Below are 16,079 nucleotides of genomic sequence, written 5' to 3'. Positions count from 1 at the left end.
CCTCTGGGAAGGCCATGGGGGAAAGGTCGAGCCTCCCCCATCAGACTGGGGACGCCCGCGGCAGGAGGCTGTGTCTCCTCCATCGGGCTGCACCATCGTATTTGGAGGTCGGGGGTGGGCCTCCCCTGTCAGACCTGCTGCTCCTTTAAGGCAGAGGGCTGAGCCTCCCCCATCAGACCACAGGGGCGCAGGGCCCGGCCTCCCCCTCGGGCTGGCCCGCCCCACGTACGCATGTCGAACAGGTCCTTCTTGGGGCTGTCCTCGGGCTCCGGGACGTCCAGGCCCTGCGTGTTGACGTACAGGTGCTCCTCGTAGTCGTGCGGGCCGCGGGGCTCCGCCTGCACGTAGCCGTCCCCGGGCGGGGCTGGGGGCAGAGGGGCGCGGTCAGCGGGCGGGCGCGGGCGGCGGGGCAGAGGGGCAGCGCAGCGGGGCAGCGAGGGACGGCGGGGCAGAGGGGCAGCGCGGCGGGCAGTGGGGCTGGGGGCGGAGGGGCGCGGTCAGTGGGCGGGCGCGGGCGGCGGGGCAGAGGGGCAGCGCGGCGGGCGGTGGGGCAGAGGGGCGGCGCGGCGGGGCAGCGAGGGATGGGCAGCGAGGGACGGGCAGCGAGGGACGGCGGGGCAGAGGGGCGCGGTCAGCGGGCGGGCGCGGGCGGCAGGGCAGAGGGGCAGCGCGGCGGGCGGCGGGGCAGAGGGGCGGCGCGGCGGGGCAGCGAGGGACGGCGGGGCAGAGGGGCGCGGTCAGCGGGCGGGCGCGGGCGGTGGCGCAGAGGGGCGGCGCGGCGGGCAGTGGGGCTGGGGGCGGAGGGGCGCGGTCAGCGGGCGGGCGCGGGCGGCGGGGCAGAGGGGCAGCGCGGCGGGGCAGCAAGGGACGGCGGGGCAGAGGGGCGGCACGGCGGGCAGCGGGGCTGGGGGCAGAGGGGCGCGGTCAGCGGGCGGGCGCGGGCGGCGGGGCAGAGGGGCAGCGCGGCGGACGGCGGGGCAGAGGGGCGGCGCGGCGGGCGGCGGGGCTGGGGGCAGAGGGGTGCGGTCAGCGGGCGGGCGCGGGCGGCGGGGCAGAGGGGCGGCGCGGCAGGGCAGAGGGGTGGCGTGGCGGGCAGTGGGGCTGGGGGCGGAGTGGCGCGGTCAGTGGGCGGGCGCGGGCGGCAGGGCAGAGGGGCAGCGCGGCGGGCGGCAGGGCAGAGGGGCGGCGCAGCGGGGCAGAGGGGCGGCGCGGCGGGGCAGCGAGGGACGGCGGGGCAGAGGGGCGCGGCCGGCGGGGCAGTGCAGTGGGCAGTGGGCAGAGGGGCAGAGGGGCAGAGGGGCAGCGCGCGGGCGGCGGGGCTGGAGGCAGAGGGGCGCGGTCAGCAGGCGGGCGCGGGCAGCAGGGCAGAGGGGCAGCGCAGCGGGCGGCAGGGAGCGAGGGACGGCGGGGCAGAGGGGCGCGGTCGGCGGGGCAGTGCGGTGGGCGGCGGGGCAGAGGGGCAGCGCGGCGAGGTCAGCGGGGCAGCGCGCGGGCGGCGGGGCAGCACGGCGCCCAGGCCAGGCGCCCACTGGGCCCTGCCGCACCCTGCTCCAGCTGCGGCGACGCGGACGGCCCCCGACATGGCCCCTGCCCCAGCCCCGGGGACAAGCCCCCCACGAACACCCCTCCTGGGGCCTGAAGGAGTGGAGGGGGCCGGGGGCCACTGCCCCAGTTGGCGGGGGGCCAGAGATCAGATTTCAAGAAATCCCGGTTTTCATGTTAAATCTCCACATCAAAAAAAACTGCACGGGCTGCGCAGCGAGAAGCGCAGAGAAGAGCCTCGTACCGTGACTCGACAGGGGACATCTGGAAAAGGCGGAGCTGCAAGCGCCAAAGAGGGCGGATGCCGGGGCGGGGGCAGCGCAGGGGCCGCGGGGCCGTGAGGCTGCTCAGTGGGGGGCGGTAACGGGACCGTGACCCACTGTTTGTGGAAACCCAGAACGTATCCAGGTGTCGTCAACTAACCGACGTTCTGGGGGGCGGCAGGGCCCCGGAGCCCCCTGCTTCCTGCCAGCTAAAGCCCGTCTAAAGTAAAGCCTGGGAAGTCATCGTAGCGGCAGCCCAGTACCTTCCTCCCCGTGACTGCGCTTCAACGGGACGCACAGGGCGTGCGTTTCTGTTTGTGTCCTATTTTCGGGTTTGCTTTTTCTTTTTCTAATTTTGTCTTGGAAGGTGGAAAGCATCCGCGAGGCTCAAAATCCGCCTCGGAGGAGAGCCCCGCCCTGGCCCGCGGGGTCCCGGCCCATTCACCTCATGGGGGGGGGGCCATGCCGCCCCCCAGTGCGAGGCTGGTGGGGCGCCCTCGGCTGCACCCACAAGGTGTGCCGACAAACCGACAGGTCCCGGGTCGGTTTAACTCAGTTTCTCTCGCTCTGAGCAAGCATGAGCACTCTTTCCAGGTCCTGTCTTTCTCTGAACCGTCGGCCCTTAAGCCTCGGAAGGCGAGTTGTGATTCTAACTCCGTGGCGACGTTTGCCTTCTCTGCCACGCGTCTATCGTCCCGCCCACCCGCGCGGGCCTGTCCCAGCCCCCTCGGGGCGTGGCGAGCCCTGAACCTGCGGCTCCCCGTCTGTGAAGTGGGAGGGCAGGAGTGACTCCATAAGATCGGCGCGAGGATTAAACCTCGGCACGGCACCTGGCACGCGTTACGGGTCAGCACGCGTGCCCACTGCCCCAGCCCCGGTGGCTGGCAAGGGGAGGGGGCCGCAGCCCTGCTTCCCAGCCTCATATGGTCAGGGCTGGCTGGAGGGAAGGAATCGGGGTTGGCAGAGGCCAGAGGGGAGAGAAGACGTTGCAAGGGGCTCATGGATGGTGGAAGCGTTTCTGGACGTTAGAACTGGGGCACTGACGCATTGGTAGGAGTTCTTGCCCAGACAAGTGGGGAAGGCACACCAAGAAGCAACAGCAGCACCTGCACTTCCACGGGGGCTGGAAATGCTGCCGAGCCCTGGAAGGGGCGGCTGCCCACATCCCAGAGAGAGTGGACGAGGGCCGGGTACTGCCTGCTCAGAGTGTGTGCCCAGTGGGGCCTCGTGCCAAGAGGCTCCTTTAGTTCAACCCGCGGCGCCGGGAGCCGTGAGCAGCGAGATGCCCACGCTATTCGGGAAGATCTAAAAACAGCCGCGCAGCCGTCAGCCGGGCTGCGGGAGGGGGCAGCCGCAGGCAGGGCGTGGGCGACGGGCACGGCCGCCTCGGGCGGAGCAGCCTCAGCCGCGCGGCCACGCTGTAAAGGGCCGGCAAGGGGCACGAGGCGCGGAGGGAGGGGCGCGCCCGGCCGGGCGGGGCCGTCGTAAGGCAGACGCGCCCCCACGAGGACAAGCGCCCGTCCGCGGCCGCGCTGGGAGCCAGAGGTTTGCAGAACGACTACTAAGATGAGGCAAAAAAAGAATCTAAAAAATAAAAAAACACGAGGCCACGTCCGACCCAACGTGGCTTGACCGCAAGGCAGGAGAGCTGCCTGCAGCCGGAGCGCCCGGGGGCTCAGAGGGGCTCGCCGCGAGGTGGTCAGTCTGTCCCGGCCCACCCAGGTGTGCGGCACCCACGGGAAGTGCAGACTCGCCCTTGGTTTTGAGTGACAGGATCGGTGAATCCTGGTCAAGGTCAATTAGGTTGCAGCAAGAGCACGCAGGCCTGGCGGGGGGCGCCCGGGGATGGGGGGCACCCGGGGGCGGGGGTGGCCGAGGCGAGGGGTGGCCGGGGTGGGGGGTGCCTGGGCATGGGGGGCAGGGGGTGTCCAGGGCGGGGGGTGGCTGGGGGCTGGGGGCGGGGGTGGCCAGGGCAGGGGACAGCCGGGGGTGGGCCGGAGCTCCAGCCGGCCAGCAGCTCCCCCCCAGGCGCTCCCCGCAGGCCCGGGCTCCTCAGCAAATGCCTGAAACCGCCCGCGTCCGCGGGGGCAGAGGGTGAGCCACGCCGCCTCGTCGGGTGGAGGGCGGCGGAGACCAAGGACCGAGGGGGACGACGGCCGAGAGCGGGCGCAGCGCGCCAGCCCGGGGCCCACGGCAGAGGGGCGAACGAGCCGCAGGCGAGTGAAGAGCGGCGCGTGACGTCACCGGCCCCAGGGGCCAGCACCCGCGTCGGGGGAACGGCGGGTGCCCTCGAGCCCGAGGGCGAGGAGCGCCGCCGCGGCGGGGGCGGGCGGGCAGCGTGGGGGCGGGCCCGGCCCCCCCCCCAGCGTCCTACCTGGCCCCGCGGGTCCCACGTCCCAGGCCAGGCCGCGGGCATCTCGGCAGGCGGCGGCAGGTGGACCCTGGAAGAGAGCGGCGTGGGAAGGGCCGGTGCCCGCAGCCCCCCAAGAGGCCCCGGCACCCGCGCACGTGCGACCCTCGTGCCCCGGAGGGGTGCCCTGCCCCGGCCCCCACCCTCGGCTCCCGCGTTGCCCCACGCGGCGAGCCTGGCCCCGGGGACACGAGGACAACAGGCGGCTCGGCTCTGACCCCCACCCCTGCCCCCCGCGGCCCCCTCCGCCGGGCAGCTCCTATTCACCCACACGCAGCCTCCTCCAGGAAGCCCTCCTGACCGCCCGCGAGGCGCCGTCGCTGCCGCGCATCCTCAGGCCCCCTCGATGCCCGAGTTAAACCGTGCACGCGGGCACGGGAGACTCCGCCCGGCTGAAGAGGCGGTGCAGGCAGCGCGGGCGGCCGGGGGCTCGCCAGGAGGACGGCGGGAGGCCGAGGCGCAGCGCGGGGCGCCCCCCGCGTCCCGCGGCGGCGGAGGGGCTGACCTGGGCGCAGGGCTGGCCGAGGGCCAGGCGCGAGTCCACCAGCCCGCCCGGGGGCGGCTCCTTCCCGGGGATGCTGTTGTAGTACGCGTGCTCCGCCTCCTCCTCGTCCCCCCAGGCCGAGTCCTCCGGTCCGGTCAGCCTGGGGACAGACAGCCGTGAGGGGCGCCCGGGGGGGGTGCTCCCGAGGGGCCGGAGTCTCCCAGCTCCCGCCTCTGACGGCGGCACAGGCCAGGCCCTGGGTCGTGAGTTCAATCTCGGCCCTGCTGCTGCTGAGCGTCCTCAAGCAAAGCGCAGCCCTCTCTGTTCTGAAGGGCGGACACGGCTCACTTTCCAGGCCCGCGGCCGGAGCCGCCAGCAGGTACCCAGTAAAGGCGGGTTTTGTCCCTTCCCGACTCCACCGGCCGCTGGGCGCGGACACCAACTTTTCCCTGGATCCGGGATATCACCGGGCAGCGTTTAAAACGCCCCCGCCGTCTGCCCCGTGATCACACTCGTAGAAATGTATCCTACGGGTCCTTGCTCGCTCAGGAGAAAAAGCAGAAGCAGCCCGTGCGCCCACCCAGCAGGGACTGGCGCACAAGGCACCTTCGCCCACAAAGAGGAGCCCGGCGCAGCTGGGGACAAGCAGAGGCCAGGCCGGCGCCAGGCATGGGCCAATCGCCCACAACGGTAGGAAAAGGCAGTGAATGTGCACGGTGAGCGTGCGTGCCTGCCCCTTGCTGCTGGCCACACGAAGAATCCGGCTCTCTGGGGCGCCTCCAGGGCGCGGTGAGGCGCCGTGGGGTCGGCGGGGCCGCGTGAGAATCCTCACACACTCTGAATTTCTTAAGCCTGTGCGTGTCTGTCCTCAAACCGACAGGCTGGCCGGTACTTCCGCAGCTGCCCCCTCCTCTCGAGAGCAGGAGTCGGCTTGCCCGAGGCCCGGACCCGGCTCTGCCTGTGCCGTGTGGGGGCTGAGAGCAGTTTCCATGCTTTTAAGCCACAGACTTCACGGTGAGGAAACATCAGAGGGAGAACACGTGGCAATGCACGGTGAGTACGTGAGACGCCAACATCTGGTCTGTGCCGAGCGCAGTTGGCAGACGGCCGCGCCCGCTGGGGGCGTCCACGTGGCTTTGAGCTGAGCGGCCCGGGGGACCCTGAAACCCACGAAGCCGAGAGCTCGGCCGGGCCCTGGCTTCGGGGACGGGGACGCGGGCCGCCCATTCTGTGCCGGCACAGTCGGGATGGAGCAGCATGGGCTTGCCCGGCCCGTGCCTGCGCGGGGAGTCTCCAGGGGAGGCCACCGAGGGCCCGGGAGGGAGGAAAGCGCGAAGCCGGCCCAGAGGAGGGGAGGGCGCGCCCGGGGCGGGGTCTCCAGGGGGAGCAGGCGGCCCAGTTACCTTTCCGGAGGGACGGCCACCTTGGGGGGGCTGTGGAGGGACTGTTTGAAGCGCAGCTCAAAGGCCTGGCCCACGGTGCTGATGACACTCTGTGCGAGGCCCTCGCAGCACTCCAGGATGTGGCAGGCTGGGGGTGTTTGTTACGCAGCATGAGTGTGGCCGCGGCTAGCTGATACAAGCCCAGCCCGCGGGGACCCCGCCTGGTCTCACCTCTCTGGTTGATGGGGTCCTTGGCGACGTAGGCCACATAATCCGTCATGTCCTGGGGAGGGGGGAGGGGTGTGGGTCAGCTGGGCCTCCCCGGCCACCCCACCAAGGGTCACGGGCAGGGGGTGTTGGGAGGGGGCGAGGGGCGGTGGAGGGGCAGGGGGATCGAGGCCCACCTCCCCACAGTCCCCGCCTTACCGTGTCGCCGCCCGAGGCAAAGGAGATGGACTGCATGTGGTGGCTGGCGATGACCTGTGGGGACAGGAGGGACGGTCACCGGGCAGCTCGGCCTGGCAGCAGAGGGGAGAGGTCACGGCTCGCAGCCTCCCGCACGCCCCCACGGCAGCCGCAAGGGCCCCCGTTTCGCCCTCTTGTCGCTTCACTGTTAGAACTCCCACGGACCCCCAGGGCTCTCCTCCAACCCCCCGCCTCGTCTCCCCACTCCTCTCGCCTCCCCTTCTCCCTCCTCATTCAGCACCAGCATCACCACCTCCAGGAGCCCTCAGTGATGCCCCCATGGGTCAAGGCGCCCTGTGCCCGCTCCCACCTCTCGTCTCGCCTCAGATTTTCTCAGGGTTTCTACTTCTTCCTCACTGCTCCAATTCAGGGTTTTTTTCTTTTAAGGAGGTAGCGGAGATTGAACCCGGGACCTCGTACGTGGAAGCAGGCGCTCAACCATTAAGCCGCATCAGCACCAGTGACGCTTCTGTTGGTTTCCACCACCCACTTGGGGCCAGGGGCCCCTAGCAAGGTGACGTGGAGCCGGCTCACTCCCTGGGGGGGGGCCTTGGGTGCCACCCGAAGATGCCGGGAGCCCCCAGTCCTGACACCCACGGACGTCCCCGGATGCGCCGCACGCCCACAGGCAGCTCGCCCCCAGTGACCCCTGCGTGAGCGTGTTCCACTGACCCGAGACCCCGCATCCCGCAGGCCTGCGCCGCTGGCTTCCCAGGAGGCTGCGCACACCTCGATACAGAGTGGGGCACCCCAGAAGCGGGGAGGGCGCCCCGGCTACACCCTGCAGCCTCGGGAACTTCTCCGGGGTGTGGTGAGCAGGGGCGGCTCCGCTGTTTCCAGGCAGTGACCTCAGGGGTCTGGGGCGGGGTGTCCGCCCGGGGGCCGGCCTGGGCACTCGGGGTGCCAGTGGGACCACACAGTACCCAGACGCGACCGCCCCCGCGGCGCACAGCCCGCCCTACCTGGGACCGCCGTCCTGGGCTCTGGGGCGCAGGCAGCTCCTTCCTGACTCCGGGGTCCCAGGGGGATCCCACTTATTTTCGGTCACACTGACATCCACACTCTGGACCGGCTCCCCAGCGCCCCCGACCGCCCCGGCCTCCCTGTCCCACCTCAGCACCCCTGCCTGGACTTCCCGGAGAGAACTTGGGGGGTGGGCTTCCCCGCAGGGGGCGAGGGGCGGGGCTGCTGGGATCTGAGGATAGGGCAGAGGAGGGAGGGGGCAGGCAGAGGAGAGGTGAGGAGGGAGGGGCGGGCAGAGGAGGGGAGGGCGGGGGCGCGGCACGCAGAGGAGGGGGTGGGGGTGGAGAGGGTAGAGAAGGGCGTGGCAGGGACGGGGCAGGCAGAGAAGGGGTGAGGAGGGCGGGAGGCAGAGGAGGGGGCCGGGGACGGGGCGAGGGGCAGAGGAGGGAGGGCCGAGCAGAAGAGGGGCAGGGGCGGGGACAGGGAAGGGGGCCGGGGGCGGGGCAGAGGGCGGAGGAGGGGTGGGGTGGGAAGGGCAGAAGAGGGGGCGGGGCGGCGGGCGGAGGAGGGGGGCGGGCAGAGGAAGGAGAGCCGGGCAGAGGAGGGTGGGGGCGGGGAGGGCAGAAGAAGGGGCGGGCGGCGGCCACCGGGCGCGTGGCGGGGAGAGGGCGCGAGGGCGGGGAAAGCAGAGCCAGGAGGGCAGAGGAGGGGGGCGGGATGGAGGTGATAGAGGAGGGGGCGGGGCGGCGGGGCCCGGGCGGCGGGGGCGGGGCTTAAGCGGCGGGGCGGGGCTTAAGGGGCGGGGGCGGGGCCCGGGGGCGGGGGCGGGGCTTGAGCGGCGGGGGCGGGGCCCGGGTGGCGGGGGCGGGGCTTAAGCGGCGGGGGGCGGGGCCCGGGCGGCGGGGCGGGGCGGGGCTCACCTGGCGCGTGGCGGGCACCGACAGGTGCAGGCCGTGCACCGAGATGCTGACGGCGATGCTCATGCCGGCGAAGCGCAGGTTGCTCTTGCCCAGGACGGAGGCCAGCGCCTTGGTGGAGGCCTGGGGGCGGGCAGAGGGCAGCGCGGGGCGGGGCCGGCCCCCCCAGGCCTTCGCCGGCGCCCGGCAGCCCCGCCCCGCGCCCGCGAGCCCCCCACTCACCTTCTTTTTCCAGGAGCCGCGGACGCCAGGCACGGCCTCGTGCAGGCGGCTGATGGCCTCCCTGCGGGGGGCAGGCGGTTAGGGGGCTTGGGGGGGGCTGGGGGGGCAGAGAGGGGAGGGGCTGTGGAGCTCGAGAAGGAGTGGGGGCTGAGACCCAACCCCAGCTGCGCCCCGCAGCCCCCCAGCTGCCCCTGTGGCCCCTCACATCCCCTGGCACACCCCCACGGCCCCTCAGACCCCAGCTGCCCCCCGGGGCCCCCAGTATACCCTCAACAGCCCCTACCCCCTGCTGACCCCACCTGCTCCACAGCCCCCCGGCAGCCCCCCAGATGCCCCCATTGTCCCCACCTGCTCCCATGGCCCCCAGCTGCCCCCACACCCCCAGCAGCCCCCCAGGGCCCCCGCACCCCCCAGGGCCCCCGCGCTCACCTGGTGACCTGGGTGCGTGTGGCGAAGTCCAGTGAGCGCATGGAGCGCAGGACCTGGATGCAGCCCATGTACTGGGGGAGAGGAGCGGGTGAGGGGCCGCCGGCTGCCCCCAGAGCCCTCCGGCCCTCGTGCCCCGCAAGACCCTCCTGCCCCTGGCCACACCCCGCTGCCCCCCACCGCTCCCCGCCGCCCCGGGGCCTTTGCACGCTGCCCCCTGCCCGCCCCGCCCCCTGGAGGCGCCACCTCAGCAGGTTCCTGGGGGGGCTCCAAGGATCCCTCTTCCACTCCAGCGGGCACTTCAGTGTCCCCACTGCCCAGCGCACGGTGTGGCCAGTGGAGGCCTTAGTGGACGCTCGTTCAAGGGCAAAACGCTCGAGAACCTGTGCTCTCGACCCGCGTCGCCCGGCACAGCAGCCACTACCACCGTGGCGATTCGATTTTAATTGAAACTGGCAGACCTATAAAAACCCCACACTCCGTAACCGCCGCCCTCCGAGGGCTCAGGAACCGCCCGCGTGGCTCGCGGCGACCGCAGGGGGCAGAGGAGTCGGAGCGCCGCCCTGGACAGCGGCGGCCGCGCGGCCCGGGCACCCGTCCCCGCAAGGGGAGCTGCCATCGCGTGCTGGCTGTGGCCCCGAGCGCCAAAGGCAGGGCCGAGCGGGCTCGACAAAGACTGTGGGGCCGCGAGGCTGACATCGCCCGCGCTCTGCCCGACGGATGAGGTCACCTCCGTGGGGAGGTAATCCCGTCCCACGAGAGCCCCCGGCCGAGCGGGGTGGGGGCCTGGCAGCTCCGCCCACCGGCGAAAGCAGACGGGCGCTCGCCGGGGCTGGGGGCGACGGCAGGGGCCCCCGTGGGAGGACGGGACGTCTCGGAACGCGGGGCTGTGTGCTGGCGGCACGGCCCGGGACCGCGCCAAGTGCCACCAGACACGCACTTTAAGGTGGCTGACGGCCGACGGGGTGCCGGGGATACCAGGCCTCGGAAAGCAGGACGACGCGCAGGCGTCCTCGGCGCCGCTGCCGGCTCCGCGGGGGCGCAGCCCACTCCTCTGCCCCTCGAGGCCCGATGCCCGTCCTCTGCAGGTCCCCGAATCTGCCGCCGCACCCGCCCTCACCAGGCACCCTCACTCCCCGAGGGTCCCGCTTCCGGCACGCAGCGTGCCGTCGGGTCCCGAAGGCAAGACGCCAGCCCATCTGGATTTCCGATGCACAACGCACAATTTTCTAGTTGTGAGTATGTTCCAAGTAGCGCTTGGGATATAGTTTCACTAAAAATCATCACGTTTACCAGAAAGTCAAATTAACTGGGCACCCTGCATTTTAATTTGCTAAATCTAAACAAATCGTGGCACTTGGGAGACTGCACGGCTGTGAAAAGAAGTGCGGTTCTCCGGCTGCATCCGGGGGGCTGGCCTCCCAACGGCAGCAGGTGCACGGGGCGGGGGCTGCGGTCTGTGGAGGGGGCTGTCGGGTGCAGGCTGCCCCCACAGGGAGGTCTCAGTCCCCGCCCGCGATCGGTGCTCCCTTGGAAACAGGGTCTTCTCGTGGGCCTCCGGGATGAGGCCACCCCAGAGGGGCCCTGGCCCACGGGGACCGGTCGCCTCATGGGCAGATTGGGACGCAGAGGCCGGCACGGGGCGGGGGCACGAGGCGACGGAGCAGAGACCGGGACGCGGCCACAGCCAAGACGCCACCGCGCGGGCGGACATCCAGCCGAGGCCACTAGAGAGCTGCGCCTCTCGGCCCCTGCCGGCCATTGAGACGTAAGAGACGTGAGTTTCAGTCCAAACTGTGGGGTGGTTTGTTACGCAGCAAAAGCTAACTGTGGGCGGCAGACTTGGTCCAGTGGTTAGGGTGCCCGCCCACCACATGGGAGGTCTGTGGTTCAAACCCCGGGCCTCCTTGACCCGTGTGGAGCTGGCCATGCGCAGTGCTGATGCGCGCAGGGAGTGCCCTGCCATGCAGGGGTGCCCCCCGCATAGGGGAGCCCCACGCGCAAGGAGTCCGCCCCGTAAGGAGAGCCGCCCAGCGCAAAAGAAAGTGCAGCCTGCCCAGGAATGGCGCCGCACACACGGAGAGCTGACACAGCAAGATGACGCGGCAAAAAGAAACACAGAATCCCGTGCCGCTGACAACAGCAAAAGCTAACTGGGTGGGTGACTGGAGGGTGAGAAGGAGCTGGCCAACAAAGACCCAAGCGGAGAGAGCAGCCCGCTCGGGGCCCCAGCCTGGGAGCAAGCTCTGGGGGGGGGAGGGGTCTGAGGGCAAGTCTGGGGGGAGGTGCCCAGCCTGGGGGCAAGCTTGGGGGGCCCGGCCTGGCTGGAGCTGAGAAAGGGAGAAGCAAAGAGAGGAGAAAGGACGCCGCAAGGCCCCAGGGCTGCGTGGAGCAAGCAGGGCGCGGGATAGCCTCACTTCCTACTGGACGGACAGATGGACGGAAGGACGGACAGATGGAGAAATGGATGGATGCATGGGTAGATGGACAGATGGGTGGATGGATGGTGGATGGACAGAGAAATGGACATGTGGATGGACAAACAGGCGCATGGACAGATGGACGCATGGGCAGACGGATGGACAGGTAGACAGGCGATGGAGGGCAGGGGGGGACGAGCGGGTGGGCGTGGGCTGGCGCCAAGCCTGCGTCTGGCAGGGACCAGCCGTGCGCCCTGGCGGGCGGCGCTAGGATTGCCTCCCGCCCCCCGGGGCCTTGGGAGGGCACCTGCAGGTGAGACCCACGCGTGGGGGGCCGTGGGGGCGCCCCAAGTGCTCGGGAGAGGCTGGGGCTCCCCTGCCTGGCCCCACAGGTCGAGGGACGGACGAGCACCAGCGGCTACGGGCCAGGCAGGGGAGGAAGTCGAATGGCCGAGGCGAGGGCCAGGGCAGACGCCCTGTGCCGCATCCCGGGCACCTGCGAGCAGCCCGCCGCGCACCCCCGCCTCACCCCCCAAAAGTGCAGCGGCTGCTGAAAGCCACACAGCCTGTGGGGGGCGGGGCCGGAGGCGGGACTGCAGGGAGCAGTGGGGCCTGGGGCGAACTGGGGGTGCCCACTGGGGACAGACCAGAAATCCAGGGCTTTTGTGTGAAATCCCCTGACGTTGGCAACAAACTGGATCTTTATTTTCAAATAGAAGACAGAACAAAAGTCAGAAGTCAAACTCATGCAGTGACGGTGACCTCCGACCCCGAAGGACAGACTCCCCAAAGGCTCGGCAGTGAACACCAGAACAATGGTCCACGGCCTGAGCCCCACGGCCCCGGCGGCCTCGCTTGGGAAGGGTCTCCGCAGAGGTAACGAGGAAGACGGGGGGGTGGAGCCCCTGGAGGAGCCCCCTGCAGACCCCGCTCTCAGGCCTCTGGACGCGGAGGGCAGCTCCCGGGTGCAGCCGCCCAGCGCATGGCGACCGCGTCCAGCAGCCCAGGACACGCGGCGGGAGAGCCGCGCAGGCGGGGGGAGAGCCGCGGGGGTGGGGCGAGAGTGGCGCAGCCACTTGTCCTGTGCAGGGCGGAGCCTGATTCCCAGAGAGAAGGCGCAACCCAGCGCCCACCCAGGACGACACGGGGGCGGGGGAGCCAGAGCAGAGGGCACTTGACTGAGCTCAGGATGAGCCGGTGGACGAGCCGCCTGCACCGCCAATTCCGCTCTGGCCCGCGCCCACCTGTGGCATTTACTTTCTATTTTTCTTCTTTTTTTGTTTTTTTGTAAAGGTTTATTTTTTATTTATTTCTCTCCCCCCACCACCCGCCCCTGTTGTCTGCTCTCTGTGTCCATTCACTGTGTGTTCTGTGTCCACTTGTATCCTTGCCAATGGCATGGGAATCTGTGTTTCTCTTTGTTGCGTCATCTTGCTGTGTCAGCTCTCCGTGTGGGTGGCGCCATTCCTGGGCAGGCTGCACTTTCTTTCGCGCTGGGCGGCTCTCCTTACGGGGCGCACTCCTTGCGCGTGGGGCTCCCCTACGTGGGGGACACCCCTGTGTGGCAGGGTACTCCTTGCACGCATCAGCACTGCACATGGGCCAGCTCCACACGGGTCAAGGAGGCCCGGGTTTGAACGCTGGACCTCCCGTGTGGCAGGCGGACGCCCTAACCACTGAGCCAAGTCTGCTTCCCTCTGTGTTTCTCCTTGATCAGCTCCAGGTATCAGCAGAGCCTCATTCTCAAGGTCCATCACCTGAGGCGGGTGGCCGGGATATCACCGAGCCGTGAGAAAGGACGCTGTCCGGCCCCCATGCGGCCTGGTGGCCCCGAGGCCAGGCCGGGTCAACGAGGGGTCCACTCACGTGCTGCCCTGCAAGCGCGCTGCTGGCCGCCCTCCCCGAGCCGCTGCCCCCGCTGGCCCCCCAGCCCCCAGCCCTGCGCCCGCCCTCCCCGAGCCCAGGCCGGCCCCGGTGGAGAGCTCGCGCCCCCTCGGACCCCGTGCCTGTCCGGCCCGCCCGCTGGCTTTGAACCACGCCTCCTCAGCCCCAGGGAGGGGAAGCCGCTGACCCCGCCCGCACCCCGACAAAGCGTGGCCCTGCGCCACGGGCTGAGCCCGGCAGCCCCCGCGGCCCCCTGAGGACCTGCTCCCCGCCCCCGCCGTGGCCCGGCTCCCCTTTGGCACACCAGCCTCCACCGCACCCAGACTCAGGATCGAACCTGATGGATCCAAGACACAGATTTGCCCAGAAGAGGCAAATCGCGAGGTGATTCCGGGCTGCCAGGGCTGGGGGAGGAGAATGTTCTAGAATTGAGCGCGATGGCTGCACAGCGCGGGGGACGCACCCAAAGCCACTAAACCATGTGACAGCACGGGGAGTGCGTCTTAATTTAAAACCGAGAGAGGACACGGCATTCGCTCCAGCAGCCCAGGTTTGAGGCTCTCGCAAAATGCCCGTGACTATCAGAGCATCCAGGCGGGAGTCCGCAATTTCTGCTGAGATGGTTGAGGGGCAGTCTACTGGGAAGCGGATATTTACACAGTCTCAAATCTCTCCCCCAAAATGAAGTTCAAGAGCAGATGAAGCACCACGGAATTGCACATTCGAAAAGCAGAAAAAGGAAAGGAAAAAAAAGATGAAACCAAGTCGCAGCGATGGCAGCCAAAGAGCAAAGGGTCTGGGGGTAGCGCTGGGTAATGCGGGGGGCCGGCAAGGGGGACAGGCAGAGGGGGAGGGGCTGGCAAGGAGGCTGGTGGGGGCCGGGGGGGCTGGCAAGGGGGGACTGGCAAAAGGGGGGTCTGGAAAGGGGGCTGGCAGGGGGAGGGGCTGGCAAGGGGGGCTGGCGGGTGGGAGGGGCTGGGGGCAGGGGGGAGGGGCTGGCGGGGTGGCAAAGGGGGGCTGGTGGGGAGCAGGCGGGGGGCTGGCAGGGGGAGGGGCTGGCAAGGGGGCTGGTGGGGGCGGGGGGGGCTGGCAAGGGGGGCTGGCAGGTGGGAGGGGCTGGGGGTGGGGGGGAGGGGCTGGCAAGGAGGCTGGTGGGGGGCTGGCAGGGGGAGGGGCTGGCAGGGTGGTAAAGGGGGGCTGGTGGGGAGCAGGCGGGGGGCTGGCTGGGGGAGGGGCTGGCAAGGAGGAGCTGATGGGGCTGGTGGGGGGAGGGGCTGGGGGACTGGGGGAGCTGGCAAGGGGGGCTGGGGGGGAGTGGCTGGGGAACTGGGGGGCCTGGGGGGGCTGGCACCGTTCACGGCTCCACCTGGGCAGGTTCCCGGGGCGGACAAACCCGCGTGCGGAGTCCAGGGACCCCTGGCGCTCCCTGGTGCGCTCTGTCCTACGTCTGTGAGACCAAAACCGAGTCAGCTCCCTCCAGAAACGAGGGCCCCCACCCGGGGGCTCCAGCCAAGACATGCGACACGCACGGGGTGTCGGCGCCCTCCTGGGGTCCCACAACTCCGAGGGCAGAGGGCCGGACCCCACCCTCGGCCGCAGGACACCACTCTCGGACGCTTGGACGCCCGTCCTCCCGTCCTCCCCACGCCTAGCGGCGTCTCGCTCGGCCCCCGTGGATGCGCGGTGGAAAGGCGCAACGTCGTCCCGGCGTTTTCGGCCCCCGGCTGGGAGGTGCTGGGTCGTAGCGGGAGACGCCTCTCGGCGTGCCAAGACCCCCGCCCGCCGCGATGCGCACGGCTCGCCCTGTCCCTCCAGGTCCTGCCTGGTAGAGCACAGGCCCGCATCAGAGAGCGCTGCGCGCACGGGGCGCACAGCAGGCGAGGGGGCAGCGGGCGGCTCCAGGCCAGGAGGGCGCGGGGCACGGGCGGCTCCCAGCACCCCCTGCGCCGTTGGGAGCACTTGTGCAATCAAAGATAGATATATACAGGGAAGCAGACATGGCCCAGTGGTTAGGGCGTCCGTCTACCACCTGGGAGGTCCAGGGTTCAAACCCCGGGCCTCCTGACCCGTGTGCAGCTGGCCCATGCGCAGTGCTGATGCGCGCAAGGAGTGCCCTGCCATGCAGGGTGTCCCCCGCTCAGGGGAGCCCCACGCGCAAAGAGTGCACCCCGTAAGGAGAGCAGCCCAGCGCGAAAGACAGTGCAGCCTGCCCAGGAATGGTGCTGCACACACAGAGAGCTGATGCAACAAAATGATGCAACAAACAGACACAGATTCCTGTGCTGACAACAACAGAAGCGGACAAAGAAGACACAGCAAATAGACCCAGAGAACAGAGAACTGGGTGGGGTGGGATTGGGTGGGGAGTGGAGAGAAATAAATTAATTAATTAAAAAAAAAAAATGGGCCTCCTTGACCCGTGTGGAGCTGGCCCATGGGCAGTGCTGATGCGCGCAAGGAGTGCCTTGCCACGCAGGGGTGTCCCCCGCGTAGGGGAGCCCCACACGCAAGGAGTGCGCCCCGTAAGGAGAGCCGCCCCACGTGAAAAAAGCACAGCCTGCCCAGGAATGGTGCCGCACACACGGAGAGCTGACACAGCAAGATGACACAACAAAAGGGGACACAGATTCTCGGTGCCGCTGATAAGGACAGCAGCGGTCACAGAGGAACACACAGCGAATGGACACAGAGAGCAGACAAC

The 16,079-nt window shown here is 70.0% G+C and overlaps 1 protein-coding gene across 1 annotated transcript in view; it reads right to left on the bottom strand.

Moving 5' to 3' along the window:
• Positions 1–16,079, bottom strand: part of SHC2 (SHC adaptor protein 2) — a 32,247-nt gene that overhangs the window by 10,203 nt on the left and 5,965 nt on the right. The window contains 9 exon segments of the mRNA XM_058281114.1: positions 230–364; positions 4,180–4,246; positions 4,721–4,859; positions 6,103–6,229; positions 6,313–6,364; positions 6,508–6,561; positions 8,430–8,549; positions 8,649–8,709; positions 9,078–9,148. Of these exon segments, the coding sequence (XP_058137097.1) occupies positions 230–364; positions 4,180–4,246; positions 4,721–4,859; positions 6,103–6,229; positions 6,313–6,364; positions 6,508–6,561; positions 8,430–8,549; positions 8,649–8,709; positions 9,078–9,148 (826 nt within the window).

The sequence above is a fragment of the Dasypus novemcinctus genome, chromosome 19, assembly GCF_030445035.2.
Source record: "Dasypus novemcinctus isolate mDasNov1 chromosome 19, mDasNov1.1.hap2, whole genome shotgun sequence".
Taxonomy (NCBI): domain Eukaryota; kingdom Metazoa; phylum Chordata; class Mammalia; order Cingulata; family Dasypodidae; genus Dasypus; species Dasypus novemcinctus.
Note: the sequence above shows the minus strand (reverse complement) of the source record. Positions and strands in the feature narration are given on the sequence as shown.